Source organism: Sturnus vulgaris, chromosome 4 (assembly GCF_052056855.1).
Source record: "Sturnus vulgaris isolate bStuVul1 chromosome 4, bStuVul1.hap1, whole genome shotgun sequence".
Lineage (NCBI taxonomy): Eukaryota > Metazoa > Chordata > Aves > Passeriformes > Sturnidae > Sturnus > Sturnus vulgaris.
The window spans coordinates 70709435-70724589 of NC_142246.1; the positions used below are offsets into that span (position 1 = coordinate 70709435).

Sequence of the window (15155 nt, forward strand, 5' to 3'; positions counted from 1 at the left end):
AATGATTTGAAACAACTGTATTCCATCAGTTTATCTGTTGGGAGTAAGTAGCCTTGGGCTGGGCTTAAGCCTCCACAGATGCTGTGGTAGCAAAGTCTGCTATGAAATGCTCCATAAGAGCCCATCCTGAGTTGCTGGCAGGATCTGTGTACCCTTGCATGTGGGTATGCCTAGTTAGGTGATTTTCTTTGTAGGGAAGTTAAGATATGCAGATGAATCTGTGTATTTTGATCAAAAGATGAGGAGAGTATAAAGGAGATGCTAAGAAAGAATTCTGTACAAATCACTGTGCTCTTCAGAACTGTCACTCACGTGGTGAGTGTTCCAAACCTGGGCATTTTTAAAATAAAGCAGCATGACTTTTGCGCTCGTGAAAAGGTGCCAGATTGACAGCTCTGGAGACTGAACCCTTCTATTTATCCACAGAACAGGCACAGCACAGGCAGCAGCACTGCGAGCTTCCCCACAGTGTCTCGTCCATGTGTCCCAACCCTGTTCTGGAGGAAGCCCCTGTTGAGGTGAGAAGGCAGTTCAGTCTCTTCATGTTCTGTCAATCCTTGGCCTCACTGCCAGGGGGTCAGCTAATGCCAGCTGGGATGGGAACCTGTAGAGTCTGGGCTGGAACATGCAGCAGATTTCAAGGAACATGAGATATATTGCACACCTGTGATGGGTTTCCAGCAGCCTTTTTGCTTGCAGTGACTTAGGCTGAGGTCAAGGAATTTTGAACCCAAGGCCTCACTAAACCATAGCAGGACACACAGGTTTTGGTGCTGGGTATTTGTGAGAGGACGTTGGTGTTCAAATTAAACTGGGTTCAAGGCCCTCAGCCAACATCTCAAGAATGATGCTGTCTCCCCACAGCCCCCTTTTTCCCCCCAGTTGAAGGGGTAGAATAACAGTTGTGTGGATTGTACATAGCAGAAATTGATTATATAAATATGTACTATGCTAATATTTGCCCTTAGTCAACCAAATGAACTCATTTACCTAATTTCTTGCATATTATGAACCACTTACTGTCCCATTTTCCCTTTTCCTCTGGGCACTTCAGCTTGTAATAAGGTCCTTGTGAGCTAATAAAGTATTGGGATGCTGGTACTTTGAAAACCTGCTTTCCTTTGCAAAAATAGTAGCAAGTGGAGTAGATAGTAAATTAATCAGTTCAACTTATTATCTACAGTGGGACAGCTGTTAAAAACACTAGGAAACAGGGAAAGTGCTTTAGAATTTATAAAAGTAAAATAAAGCTGGATGTTTCCCAAGCTTCAGAAAAGAAATTTGCTTCAACAACTCTGCGGTCTGGGGGATGGATCCAAGCTTAGCCTTTTATTTTATTCATAGCTTTGAGGCTGTTTTTCAGCTACAATGAATTTTTCTACAGCCAACAAAAATCTTGGTATTGTTGCTTCCACAGCTTTGGTATTTTCTGGTGATTTTTGTTGTTTGGTATTTTTTTTAAATAAAAGAAGCTATATATAAAAGTAGTCTCATGATTTGAGGCATTTTCTCTGCCAAATTTTAGGTGCTGTCTTGAAAATCACATTTGTTTTACCTTAAAACTTAACCGAAAAGACAGGGGTTTGTGTGCCTTCAACTTTAAAGGATTTATTCAGATTAATAATTATTCCAGGCCAGTGTTAGTGCAGCTGAAGCAGCTAAAGCAATGCAGCTGAGTTTGTAGTTATTTTCCTCTGGTTATTCTATATTTTTGTTTTTGTTTACTTGCACCCTCATGTGAGACTTGTGAGGATGGGGAAGGTTCACTTACTGAGTAGCTGCTGTGCTGGCTTTCAGGATCCTGAATAATGGCAGAATGATTATTTTAATTCTTCATCCCCTGATGCTTGCAGTTCCATCCCCTCCTGAGTCCCATGTCTAAATTAGCTGTAGTTACTGCAATGGTAGCTGATGGATTTCTGTGAGCCTTTCCTCTGACATGTTGTCTTTGATCCACAGACCCATTCTGAAGAGAGACCGTTCCAGTGTGAGGAATGCAAAGCCTTGTTCAGAACCCCCTTCTCTCTGCAGAGACATCTCTTGATCCATAACAGTAAGTGCAAAGGCAGAGGAAAAGGAGCTTTCTCCATTCTGATATGTGACAGAGAAAAACAAACATGTGGCACCTCGCTCCAATATACAGCTTGCTGCATTAAATTTGTACTAAGATTCAACTCTGTACCCAGGGAATTAAAAAATTCAGAGCCAAATTCAAACCTTGCCTTCAGGTACCCTTAAATGCAAATCCAAATATGCTGTAGAAAATCCAGCAATGATTTGAGGTCTGATGGCAAGAAATTGATTTCTGCATTAAGTGTGATAGTGTTACCTCCATTTTAAGAAAGGACAAATGGAAACAGAGATAAGTTGGTGACTTGCTCAGCTTTTGGAGGTAATCTGGTTTAGAGCTTGACACTGAGATTGTCTCTGCTGTGCCAGCCCAGGCTCATGTTTGCTGCCTCTGGCATGGAACTGGAGCAGCTCAGAGAAATGCTGTGGCTGTTTGCCCTCATGAGTAACTTTTCTTGGCATTCTGTCCTTTTTTTTTTTTTTTTTAGTTGACTGTGTTAAGATTTATTTTTGGTGGAATTTTCTCCATCTTCAATACTTGCAGAGCCCTAGACTATCATTCAACCCTTTGAACATGAACAGATTAGATTTTGGAAAATACTCATGATCTAAAATCCTTGTGGTTTAGAAAGAGGTACTTTGTCTTGGGGAATATTCACACTGGCATAACTAAGAAAACCACAAATCTTTCTTTTTTTACTCCTGCATAGCAGTGTTTCTGTTAGATGAATTATTGGATTGGCATGTTCAGTTTGTTCTTTTACAATTATCTTCCAAAGCTTCTGCAGTTTTTTAAGGCATTGAATGTCATAGTTTTTTTCCATGAGGAATGTGTATTCTAATAAACAAGCATTTACAGAATATCCAAAATATGTAATTCACAGTGTGCAGAGTTGTAGGTTTTCCTGGAGATTTCTCTAGAAATATACACTGTGACTTTTTTTTTGAAGAAGTTGGTAGCTCAGGACCTGTTTTTCTCTTTGTTAGGTGAGAGGACCTTCAAGTGTGATCACTGTGATGCCACCTTCAAAAGAAAAGACACATTAAATGTTCATATTCAAGTTGTCCATGACGGACATAAGAAATACAAGTGTGACCTGTGTGACAAAGCTTTTGTGACACCCTCAGTCCTGAAGAGCCATAAGAAAGTGAGTAGAATCAACTGATCATTTCTTGTGTGTCCCTAAGGTTGTGATTCAGTATGGAATCCCCAGCTGCTTCTGGCTTTCCAGGAGAAAGCTGTGATTGCCCTTACCCTAAAATGCTGATTGCAATAGTGGGGTTATTGGTGCCCAGCAGAATCTACAGCTGGTGCTTGTGTATAAATTCAGTGTAGGTGCTCTAGCATCACATGTGTGGCAGGATGGGCCTGGCTGCCTGCTCTTACCACCCTCCTTTCCACCAAACTGCAATGCAATTGGGGTAAACTTTAGGAAGAGGATTGCTCAGTAGTGTGGCCTGAGGTAAGATCGATGTGACGGGGGAGAAATGCGAAGAAAATAATTGAATTAAGAAAAAACAACTGAGAAAAGTCAGGTATTGTCACCTAATTGAGATTGTGAAAATTTGTTTAAAAAAGTGATGCATGTATTGCTTGCCATGTAGCATGTGTTTCATACATATGTGTAAAATTGGAATTGCTTTTGCTGTGTGCTCCTGCCAGACTGGGACTGGCTGTGTTTGTGAGCCTTGTAGTTGTACTGTATTGCTCCCAGAAATCCTTTTGGTATGTGGGTGTTTGGAATGAATTAGTAGCTGTCTGTCTGGTATATCTCAGTGTTGCTGCTACAGATATAAATGATTTCCAAATAACTGTATCCTAATCAAGAGAAGTTTAGCATTCATATCTTTACTGTCAGGGAATGAAAACAGTGCAAATCCATCCAGTATTGAAATGATAGCTCATTTGCTCTTGCTTCAGCTACAGCATAAAATGTGCTATGTGAGAAAGGTTTTTTTTTTTTTAGGATGTAATGAAGAATTTTGTGTTATTTCAGTGTCTTTTCATCAACATAAGAATTAATTTCCCTGTCTGAAGAGGGTCACGTGCTAGCTGGAAACTGAAATAGTCAGCTGCACATATAATTGAATGTGTTATCTTTCCTATCTCATTTAAATTAACACTTTTAAATGAAGTCATCAAAAATTCTCTACTAAAAGAACAGCCACAGCTATAAGGAAAAGTAATTCAATAGACTGATAAGTTTTCAGAATTGTGTGTTGAAAGTACAGTGTGAAAATGATGGTGACCTTGTGTGTGTAATTGATTTCAGGGTGATCTTGCTGTTGACCACACAGGTTGGGATGGGAGAGTTTGTAATACGGGATTTTTTTTCTATTTTGAAATAATTCTTATATCAGTGAGGCCTTCTAGCCCTAAAAGCTTGATTTCAAAAGACAAACTCAGTGATTTAGTGGTGGGGATAGTTACCATGTTCTTTTTGTGATCAGTTTTCTAACACACAGAACTAATGAGAGTCTTTGCCTGGTGTGATGGTAAAATACATAATAGAGGTAATAGCAGTCAATGTCAGTACAATTAAATATTCCATATTTCACTTTTTAATTCAATGCTGTACAGTCATTCTTGTCTTTCCCCTCCCATGTAGACTCACACAGGAGAAAAAGAGAAGATCTGCCCATATTGTGGACAGAAGTTTGCAAGCAATGGGACACTGAGAGTTCATATTCGAAGCCATACAGGTATTTATTAAAATGAACAGAGAAGACTTTCTAAATCTGTCACAAGTTATCTCTATGTCCACAATTTATCTAGCTACAAACAGGCAAATTTACAGGTAGGCTTAACACAGCATATTTATCAGACATTTTACCTGCTTAATGTGTAAAAGCTGTTGTCAGGTTTCATTTTCAAGTTTGCACTTTCCCTTCAAATAAGTGGCATCAAGCAGCTGAAAGAGGTGGCTTTGTGATAATTTGTTTCCAACATGTAGATTTGCCTTTGGCATGACATTTTCTTCCCTCTGCATAACCAAGTTTGACTTGCAGGGAGATGACAATAATTTCTGTGTGCTCCTGATGTTACCCATCAGTTTGCATGGAACAGAAAGCCCCAGTTTTTCCAGCTCATACTGCAAATGGCTCTTGGAAAAATGCTCTGGAGTTGTCCAGGTAAAAATGCTTTTCACATGTGTGCTGCTACCACTTAGATTTCAGCTCTGTCAAGCAGGCTTTCCTGAATTTAGGAGTTGGGATAACGTGAATTTCGTGAAACCACACACCAGGGACATCTAACCTTGAGTATAGAGCCCTGCAAAATTTGTAACTTCTATTATAGGAGGCTGTGACATTTTGAACTTACTTGAAGCAGAAAGGCACTGAAGATTTCTAGTACCTTTGTAAATTAAATGCAGGGGGAGAAATTGCTTTGCAGTTTTTTTTGTGTCAATTACATTTTTGGTGGTCTGCATCCTTCACTGTGACAATTAAGTAGAATAGAGTTTTTGTGGTTGTTTTTGTCACTCTTTCTGGCCGATTTTTGATTATCCTGATGAAAAAGGGGGGGAAGTTGCTGCTAAGTTGTGACTTTAGGTTTAAAAAGAATATTTTTATTACATGGAAAAATGCCTAATGTAAGTTTGAGTGAGAAAATGCCATAGTTGGATTCATGTTGCAGTTCTGGAGAGATGGTTTTGTTTGGTGCTGTACCTGAAAGCTTCAGCCCTATTGTTCTTGGTCATAACACGAGTACACTGATCACGAGAGGAAATTGTTGTCAAATGTTCAGTGAGCCTGAGGAAACAGCTTTGTGAGGAATAGCTTGCATCGTTCCCAAAAAACATAAGGGGAGCTGCTGAAGGAAATCCAGGTCATCTGCAAACAGGGTAAAAAAAAGTTGATCACTCCTAAGTTCCCTACAATGTGAAAATCTTTGACAACTTTTCAGGGAATTTCTGAGCAGTAAGAAATATTCAGTTCATCAAATAGTGGAGCCACAAACTTTATTCAGAGATGAGTGTTTGGCTTCTAAATGTTGCAGTGATTAACACTTCGTTGGTATCTGACAAATTCTTTGGGTTTGAATTGATCATTTCAAAACTGTGCCATCCTTTTTCTCTTCAGTCAGACTTCAAAGTATCACTTTTCATTCTGAGCTAGAAGTGAAACAAGCAGCCACTGTCTGTTTTCAGGAGATGATTCATCCTTCTGAATAAGCCTTGAGCTTTTGGTACAACCAAGCAGTTCACCATAAATGTAAATATTGCAAAGACCTCTTTTCTTAGTGATTACAGGTGATGAGGTTTGAGGTCTGTGTCCAGACATTTGCATTATCCCATTTTCTCTCTGTGGTCAGCTAGACTTTGTTTTATTATCTGCTTTGTGTGAGAGGTTTTATTCTGTATTTACAAAATGAATATAGGTAGAGGCTATTTTAAGGAGAGTTGTGTATCACTTTTTGTCCTCCTTATATTTATGAAATTATTCTTTACAAAAGCTGAGGTTCTAGGGTACCTCTGTTGTTCTGCTTTGGAATTGTATTTTTGATGTGCCTGATAATCCATATACAGAAAGAGAAGCTCAGTGGGGTTTTGTCCATTATTTAATATGCAGCATGTGCTCTTAAATGTTGTTCCACACAGACGTGCATGCTTCCTGGATAAGCAATTTTCTTCCCTCTTCTGTGTTAGAATAAGACTCTGTAATTGAGCCCAAACAGTACTTGGCCTTTTGCAGCCATTGAGCTGGTTTGGGGTGAGTGAACATGTCTGCATGTGCATGTACAGAGGGAAGGGGGGATGTTTGCCTCTGAACCTGCAGTGTTGCTCTGTAATTCATCATCTGGGTTTCAGCCTTGGCATGACACAGACAGAGCTCTGCAGGTCAGCTGAAACACTAGAGCACATTCTCCCTCTCCTGTATCCTGTTGGTTTATGACTTCTTGGGGTCACAGGGAGCTGAGGTTAATTCAGCAAAAGAATCCTTTGACTGTGATATAAATTCCTTGGCTTGTTCATAAATTGTAAAAGAAATCCTATGGTCTGCTCCATGGGTTTGAAACCCGGGGGCTGGGAGGTTAATTGCTTCCCTGAAGTTTTAAGCAACTTTCAGTGTTAGCAGTTTCTGGCTGCAGTTTGTGCAGCTTCTCAGTTGCCTTATGCATATCTATTTAAAGGTGTTAATTGCTGGGGTGTGTGTGTGTGGATTTGCATGTGCCTCTGTGATCTGGGTATAAACACACACCCATTTTATCTCTCTGCTCTTTGTACTGTTGCCTTCCTAATTAGTCGTGTCCTAATCCCTTCCATCCTTAGGATGTAGCAGATCAAGTTGTGCAAGAGTGAAAGTTGTTCTGAAGTGGTTTATATTTGCAGGTAAATTTCTTCTAGAGTTAGGAGAATTAAGGGATTTAACTGTAATTCTGTCCTTTCCCTACTGTTGCTTAAAGACTGATGAGAAACAACTAATGACCATAAATGTCTGCCAGAAAATTACATGCAAATCTAGGTTAAAATATAACCTTATTTTGCTTTTACCATCTTAGTTAGTCCAAGTCATGATAATAAGCCAGTAAGATGACAGTAACTTTACATCTGTCCTAAATGTGCTCTGAAAAGATGAATTTTTCAATTCTATGTCATTTGAAAGCCATGACTTAGTGTGTCATTCTTATATGTTACATGCTCTGCAAGGTGCAAAAAGCAGCTTTGTTTTTTAAACATGAGTTGAGAAGGTTCTTTGCAAATTTACTTCCATGTGCATGAGTAAAATATAATACCAAGAGATGACATTAAAACAGCAAAAAGCATTGGGACCACAGACTTCTATATCCTTTGTGCCAGCACGGTTATTCTTACATTTTCAGTTTATGTAAGAAGAGATTCTTTATGAGCTTTCAAAAATATGTAACTTCTTGAAATGCCTCCCGCACTGAGAGCCTGATGTTATGCATCTAATTTTGCAATTGTAGTCCCATTTCTACAACTTAACTATTTACAATCCTACTAAGTCCCAACTATATAAATGTCTAAGTTCAAATTTTGCACTGCTTAGACAAAATTCCTAGGCAAGCAAAATATTAGTGGTAGAGTTATAATAATAAAACAAGATCTTTGGTTTTTAACAGTAGTTCAGTCATCTCTGAACACAGAAGACTTCAAAGTAGTTGAAGGAAGTAATGAGTTCAAGTACAGGATAAATTCAATTTATGATGGTATAAAATATATCACCAAAGGTTTAATAGCTAAACAAGCAACTGTTTGTTCATGTACATAATAATATACAGCCAGGATCCTCATTCCAGCAGATCTTCTGCTAAATTACCTTACAAGTAATTTATATTTTCTTGCACAGGAAAAAAGATAAAAGGCAAGCTTGAAGGAACTTCCTCTCATATGCCAATGAAGTATGTGAAAGAATGTGTCTGTATCTAGTCAGTGAACAGCTTGCAGATGTCTACAGATAGGTTCTTTCTATTAATAACTTAGAAATGAGCCCTCTTTTATCTACCCAGTTTAAAAAGGAGCTCGCAGAAGGCCTCAAAGGTAAAGATTCTGCATTTCTAAACCTTTCAGTTTATACATCATTGTCTTGTTCATCTCCAGACAACAGCTAAATCTTTAAAAATACCTGTAAAGTTTCATGCAGCTGTCAGCTTCTTGTTGTCTGTACCCATGAATGAGGAAATGTTCTCTTGAGAGGTAGATTATTTGAATGAGACATCTTTAGATCAAATGAATTACTGATTGATTAATGCATGTTCTTTAAAAAACTTACTTGACCATTTGGTTCACTCAAGTAATAGATGTTACATTTTCCATTCATAGAGAAATCAGATTGTTTAATTCCACTGATAGCTGCAAAGAATGGAACTGTTTTGTTCTTTACAGCTGTCTGTTTTTTATTTATTACTTAAAATTACTTAAAATCTTGATATCACTGTAGAACTAATGAGAGCCTGTAAGTAAGTAATAGTGGTAGTTCATGCTTTACTGCATGGATTCAGACAGTCTTCTTATTTTGTAGGGTTTTTTACTAGTCTTTGATTCATTTAGTGGCAAATAGCAATAACTCAATTATGTCATGATAATTTTGATGGACCCGATAGGGCAAACATTTTATTGGTCTTAACTAGAAATAATCTGAGTTCTTTGAATAAACCCTAAACTTTGCAGTGAAAATACTACTTCCATACCTCTAAAATTAAAACATGGCTAAATACTTAGAAAAAGACAAGTACTAGAAAAAAAATTGTTTCAAGCCTCCTGGTTTTCCCTTATTTTTAAAAAAATATAATTTGAGTTTTTTTCTTATTAAATCTGTGACTATTTTTAGTGGATGGGAAATGCACGTAGTTGATTTACATGAAACCAATTCTAGTTGTCCCTGGTGCCTGGAAAATGAGTGTTGGAGCTTGGTTAGAAAGCATTCACAAATAACAAACTTAGAGCTATTCATCATCAGTGAGGAAACAAACCACCTGAAAAAACAAAGGCATTTCATCTCTTGTCTGCAGAGTCTGCCAGATTTGAATGTTGGTTTACAGGAAGTAAGAAATGTCTCTAATTGCCCCATACCTGAGGAGTTGTTCTCAGAGCACTCAGAGCTATCCCTTGCTTTCTCTGGCCCACTATGAGTATAAAATTACCTTTGCTTTTGGTGTTTCTGGGTCTTGTCTCAGCTGATGTCCTCGAGTATTTTATCTTTCAGATCACAAAGTTACTCAGCTCTTGGCATGAGAGAGCTGTTCCTGTGTGGGGACTTCTGTACCTTCTCAAGTGCTAAATTTTGAGTGTTTAGTGGCTGAAAAGGAGGCAGGCCAGGATTTTGCACAGGCCAGATCACTTTTTATTGTCTGGACTAGTCTGGATTAAGACTAGTCCAGATGTCATAAGGAAATCAGCTCACTGCTGCACTTGGCCAAGCTTCTTGATTACTCTTCCGTTCTTTTCCCTCCCTGGAATCCCTGGTCAAAATTACAGAAATGCCTGAGAGGTGCAGGGTATTTAATGCTTTTGAAGATGCTGCTCAGGATGTAGAAAATTGCCACCTCTGCACGAGAGGAAGTTCATTATTTTAAAGAGGTGTTGGTTTTCTCACAGGCCTGCAATACCAAAGTGGTGACATTTACTGAATATTTTCTTGACTTGTGAGTTTTTAATCTTTAGTCAGTGATTAGTTTCCTGGCATTTTCTAATTGAAGTTCTGTTGGAATCACTGGGTTCATTGAGTTCCTGTTCAATTTAATTTTGTTTGCTAATGAAGTCCCTTTCCACGTGGGAGAAATTCAGATCCGTGTATTTTCAATTTATTTGTGTTTGTGTGTACATATTTGCATAGTGCATTAACTGAATAATGCTGAGTTAAGGACACAAAGTTTTTAATGGAATGGGGATGCTGTTCAGGAGCAAGAGCAGCTGAGGATAAATGTCTGAAGCCCTCAGGTGCCCTTTGTGAGCAGTGCTCTAAAGCAGATGTCACAGATTATAATTTTGTTCCATCCGTTAACCTTTTGCCCATCCTTACTTGCTGTTGAATGCTGTCATCACCCCAGATTATCTCTGAATAAAAAACCCCCTTGAAATTCCCATTCTGAGCTGCCCTGTGGATCATCTGGTAAGGAGTGTTAAATGTGTGATCCAGATGGCCTCCAAATTCCTCCCCAGGTGAGCTGTGCTCATTCCACTGCAGTTGGGCCATGGTGGAGGCTCCCTTCTAACCCTTTCCCCTACCCCAGGCTGGAGTTAGGACTTGAAAAAGGATTAGAGGTTGCTGTAAGTGTTCTGAAAGATAATATTTTGAAATAATTTACATATATATGTTTTTTACAGAAAAACATAATAATTTTTATTTAATAAACAATCTTCTAATCCCAGTAATTAATAGTTCACCATCTGAAAGGGAGCTGTAACTAGAACGTGGGAAATGGCTTTCTGTAATTATATTTGTTCATTTTTTATAAATAAAACTGAAGAGAGGAATTCCTTGAGGCTGCATATGCTGCACATGATCTGATATTCAGTGCAATTTGTTACAGATATTTTTCTGATGTTTGTGAGTGTTGACCAAAACCATTGATGCTGAATACCCCAACTGAGCAGAGACATATTAAAAAGTATAAAAAAAACCCCCACCTTGATAATTTTACTGCATAATTCAAATTCTTCATTCCTTAACTGACCACTTGAGTTCCATTAAAGACAGCAGGGCAGGGAATCCTGCTTGAAGGCTAACATGAATACCTGAGAATTGCATTCAGTTGACATGGGAGCAGGGACAGTAAGCAGGACTGCAAATTTTACAGATGAAATAGAAATAATGCCTGGGGATGGTTTGAAAGAGCAGTGAGACTTTCTGTGCTTTGCTGGGCTCTTCAGACACTTGTTGCAGTCTCTTCAGATTGGGACTATTTCTCAGTTGGATGTTTCCTTTTTCATTTTTCTCACTGAATGGGAATGCATTTCTCACCTGTAAAGTCTATATTTGTTTAATTTTATTTGAGGTCATTGCTTTGAAGTAATCACTAACATTGGTGCTTCTATCAGTTTCCACCTAACTTGAAAAACAGCTTTTTTTTTTGTGGTTCAGCTGACTAAAGGGAATGCAAAATTTAGTGAAAATGGCAATGCATATGACCCCTTTGATTAACTGTCTCAAAGTCGTTATTAAATGTCTAGCTGTAGCCACTGAAATCTTGAAATCTTTAAAATCTTTATGGATTTGCTTCTTAATTGTTTTATATCTGAGATTGGGAGATGCGTGTGCTGAAGTCAGTGTAAATCCTGCCTTAGAGCACCTCTGACAGCAGATGTCTCATGGGAAACTGTCCTGAGTCAAAGTGGAGTGGGAGAACCTGGTCTTTAATTTCTTAAGCTACATTAAGGTCCACTAGGTGTTGTGAGCTCAAGCTAGAGATGGAGGGGAAAAAAAAAAATGTCAGTTCTGTCATGACATGGTTTCAGATCAAAATCCCATATGTTTTTCAATCATGGAATTGTTTTTCATAATCCTTGTATTAAGGTTAAATTTATTTTTATTATGTTGAAAGCTTTGTTTTTTTGTTCATACAAAATCTGGAAGTAGAATGTCTAGACTTTGAATTACGCTAAATCCACTGCAATTTATCCCAGGATTATTTATTTGAGGTTATTTGTACAGAAGTGCCATTAATGTGTTGAGCAGTTTGTTCTGGAACAGCAGGGACATGACAGGGTAGATGCTTGTGTAAGCACCAGGAATCTTAAATAAATTCTAAGCATGCAGGCTCCAAAGGTAAAAGAAAATTATAAAAAATAAGAGCAACAGTTAAATTACTTAGGACCACCTTTTAAGTAATTCTGCTGGCAATTATTGACACAAGTGTGTGAGAAATTGATATAATTTAGAAAAACAAGATGGCTCCTAGTTGGAATATCGAGTCAGAGCTGGCAGTCTGTGTTATATAATAAACTTGATTTTGGAGCAGTGAAGATTTTTGGCAGTGGGCAGTTGGAAAGAGCAGCTCCAAGGTGATTTTCTCAGGTGTGACACGTTGGTGTGGAGTCATTGTTGCCCTCTACTGGCATCTGCTGAAAGCTGCTGAGGCCTTACTCCTCAAACACCGCGGTGGCCGTGGTTGATTTCGGAGGGACACAGTTTTTGGTTTTTTTAATCTGTTTCAGACAAACTCAAACCTATCCTTTGAAGGCGACTCTTTCTCTTTAAAGAGACGTGAGGGTGGGGGAGAGAGGGAGGAGGGTACAACTCGTACCTGTCATCGCTCATCTGCTTACAAACTGCTGAAAGCTTTACATTCTCCATTCAAAAGCCCCCAGACATAAAAATGTCAGCTGAATTAATTAAATATTTGAGTACTGACAACTGTTGGAGTGTTTGGATTTCGGAGGCATGAATTAAAGGCATCGAGGGTCAGGAGAGAGAGGATCATATATCAAACTGCTCAGTGAAAGCACAGCTCTAACACAGAGATTGTTGTCATCGTCCTGAAAAGGAACCCCAAACCCCCAATTTACACAGTTGTGCTTTCTAAGAGATGACAGAACACAAGAGAGAAAAATATTTGTGTTTACAGGTGCCTTGCTGGCCAGTCTTGTGCTTCTGTCATTCACAGTTACCTGTACAGAATGGAAAAGAACAAAATAATCTGTCTACAAAATAGGGAAGGGTGAGCATCCTCTTCCTTAAATAATCATCTCACCCCACGTGCCCTTGAATCTCTACACAGCTTGTGGATATGGAGATTCCATGTCAGCAGTGACTCTTAGTCAATACCTTTGGGATATCAGGGAAATAGTTTGGTTTGGGTTTTTTTTAAACTGTAAAATGTAGTTATGCTTACTTGTTTTAAAGATTTAGTATGAGTGTTAATAAGTGCTTGACATTTGGTCTGTGTTAAATCTATTCATGCAGAATTACCTTTGTGTGCATTGACTTTATAAAACAGGCTTTGCTTAACTTGTGACAAAATTTATTTGAAAAGACACCTTCAGCATTGTGGTTATGTAGAACAAAATCTATTTTGTTAACAGAAAATTTTCTATCATCTTAATTTTTCCAACTGTTCTGTATCAGTAACAAACTGATCTTTGCTTTTTAAAGTGTTCTATACAGGAGCAAGAGGCAGTAGACTGAGATTCCAGTGCATTGCCTGAAGAGTTAAAAATTAAAATACATTTCTTCCAAATGATGGTGCTCTGTTTGTCTCTGAACAGCTCAGTATCCACATTACACTAATGTGAGTTTGGGAAAATTGATACCAAATGACACCAGTGTAATGGGCCATTAAACAAATACCTTTCAGATATGGGATGTTGCAAGGGAGATGCTAAGATTGTTCTGCTTCTATTACAGTCACAAATTGGGACATGAATATTGCAGAAACTTTTGATTAATCAGCTTCTAACACAGATACAGCATTAGAAAAGAGTGGATTTTATATTCCATCGGGATTCTGACACCCAGAGGCCTCTAATAACGACCAGATGTGAAACAGAAAAAATATTTGGGAGCAGTTAATGCCGAACCATAAAAGTGACCATGTGTAAATCACTGTAGAATGTGGTCTGAGCAAGGGCATTAGGTGTTTTCTTTTTGGTTTTATTTCCCCCAAGGCTGGCTGTGTGTATTCACATATTGTAGTGCAAAATCAGTCAGCAAAGAGGAATATTTTGATGCAGCACTGCATCCAGCTCAGGCAGGATTATTTGTAATTTTTCCTCAAGTTTAAATCTGTTCTTTGAAGAGCAAAGCAGTTGAGTCTGACCGAGTTCATCCTCTGAAGGCACATTGCTGGGTCCTGATGCTTCTGTTGTTCTCAGGGGAGCGTCCTTACCAGTGTCCTTACTGTGACAAAGCTTTCAGCAAGAACGATGGCTTGAAGATGCACATTCGCACCCACACCAGGGTAAGTCCCGCCCAAGGATGAGCTTTTGTGATTTTTTAGGATTGTCTGTGAAGAGTAATTAATTGCTGTTTGTGTAGAGATTAGGCTCTACCGACCGAGGTGTTTTATACCTATCAAAATAAGAGGCAAAGATTCAAGTCATTAATTTAGAAATTCTAATTAGAACTCCCTTACCTTCTATTTTTTCTGTGTTTGGTTTATTTTATGTTGAAATAATAGCTGTACTAACCTCTTCATTTAACCTGTGGTTATTTATGGATATAAATTAATGTTGTTTACAGAGTAAACAGTTCTGTAAAGAATTCACTGTTACTGAAACTTCAATATCCAGTTCCTTGATTCTTACTAGACATGTCAAGTCCAGTCACTGAGCTTTTTTAGAGGCTGTACTTTATTAACTGATGACAATTTTTACATAACTTTTTATTTTAACCTGGGAGCTGTTACAGTTCATGAGGCCAAACCAAGAAAATTCTACATCTACTGTAAAATAGGAAAGGTGACATTTAACTTAGTAGTCTCCATATGCAAATGGGCACACAGAATTGTTTTCTAAATAAGAAAAATTAAAAACTGTTTCAATTTCTACTGTTCTTAGAGGGTCTTGAGCATATTAACTATGAGGTCCTAGATAAAGCTGTAGCTTTTGTACCCCAAACTATACAAGTAATCAGTAGTTTGTTGAGAACAGGCTAGTCCCATGCTGTTAGTTGTTTCTCCTTTT

General features: G+C 38.2%; 1 protein-coding gene across 3 annotated transcripts in view; it reads left to right on the forward strand.

The window, feature by feature from the left end:
- The window catches only part of PRDM5 (PR/SET domain 5), a 55074-nt gene that overhangs the window by 26526 nt on the left and 13393 nt on the right, over positions 1–15155 (forward strand). The window contains exons 10-14 of one of the 3 annotated variants that reach the window (XM_088164221.1): positions 427–518; positions 1960–2053; positions 3058–3218; positions 4680–4773; positions 14346–14431. In XM_088164221.1, coding sequence (XP_088020347.1) covers positions 427–518; positions 1960–2053; positions 3058–3218; positions 4680–4773; positions 14346–14431 — 527 coding nt within the window. The remainder of the gene's footprint in view (positions 1–426; positions 519–1959; positions 2054–3057; positions 3219–4679; positions 4774–14345; positions 14432–15155) is intronic. The other 2 variants (XM_088164222.1, XM_014886653.2) reach the window with 2 other exon arrangements.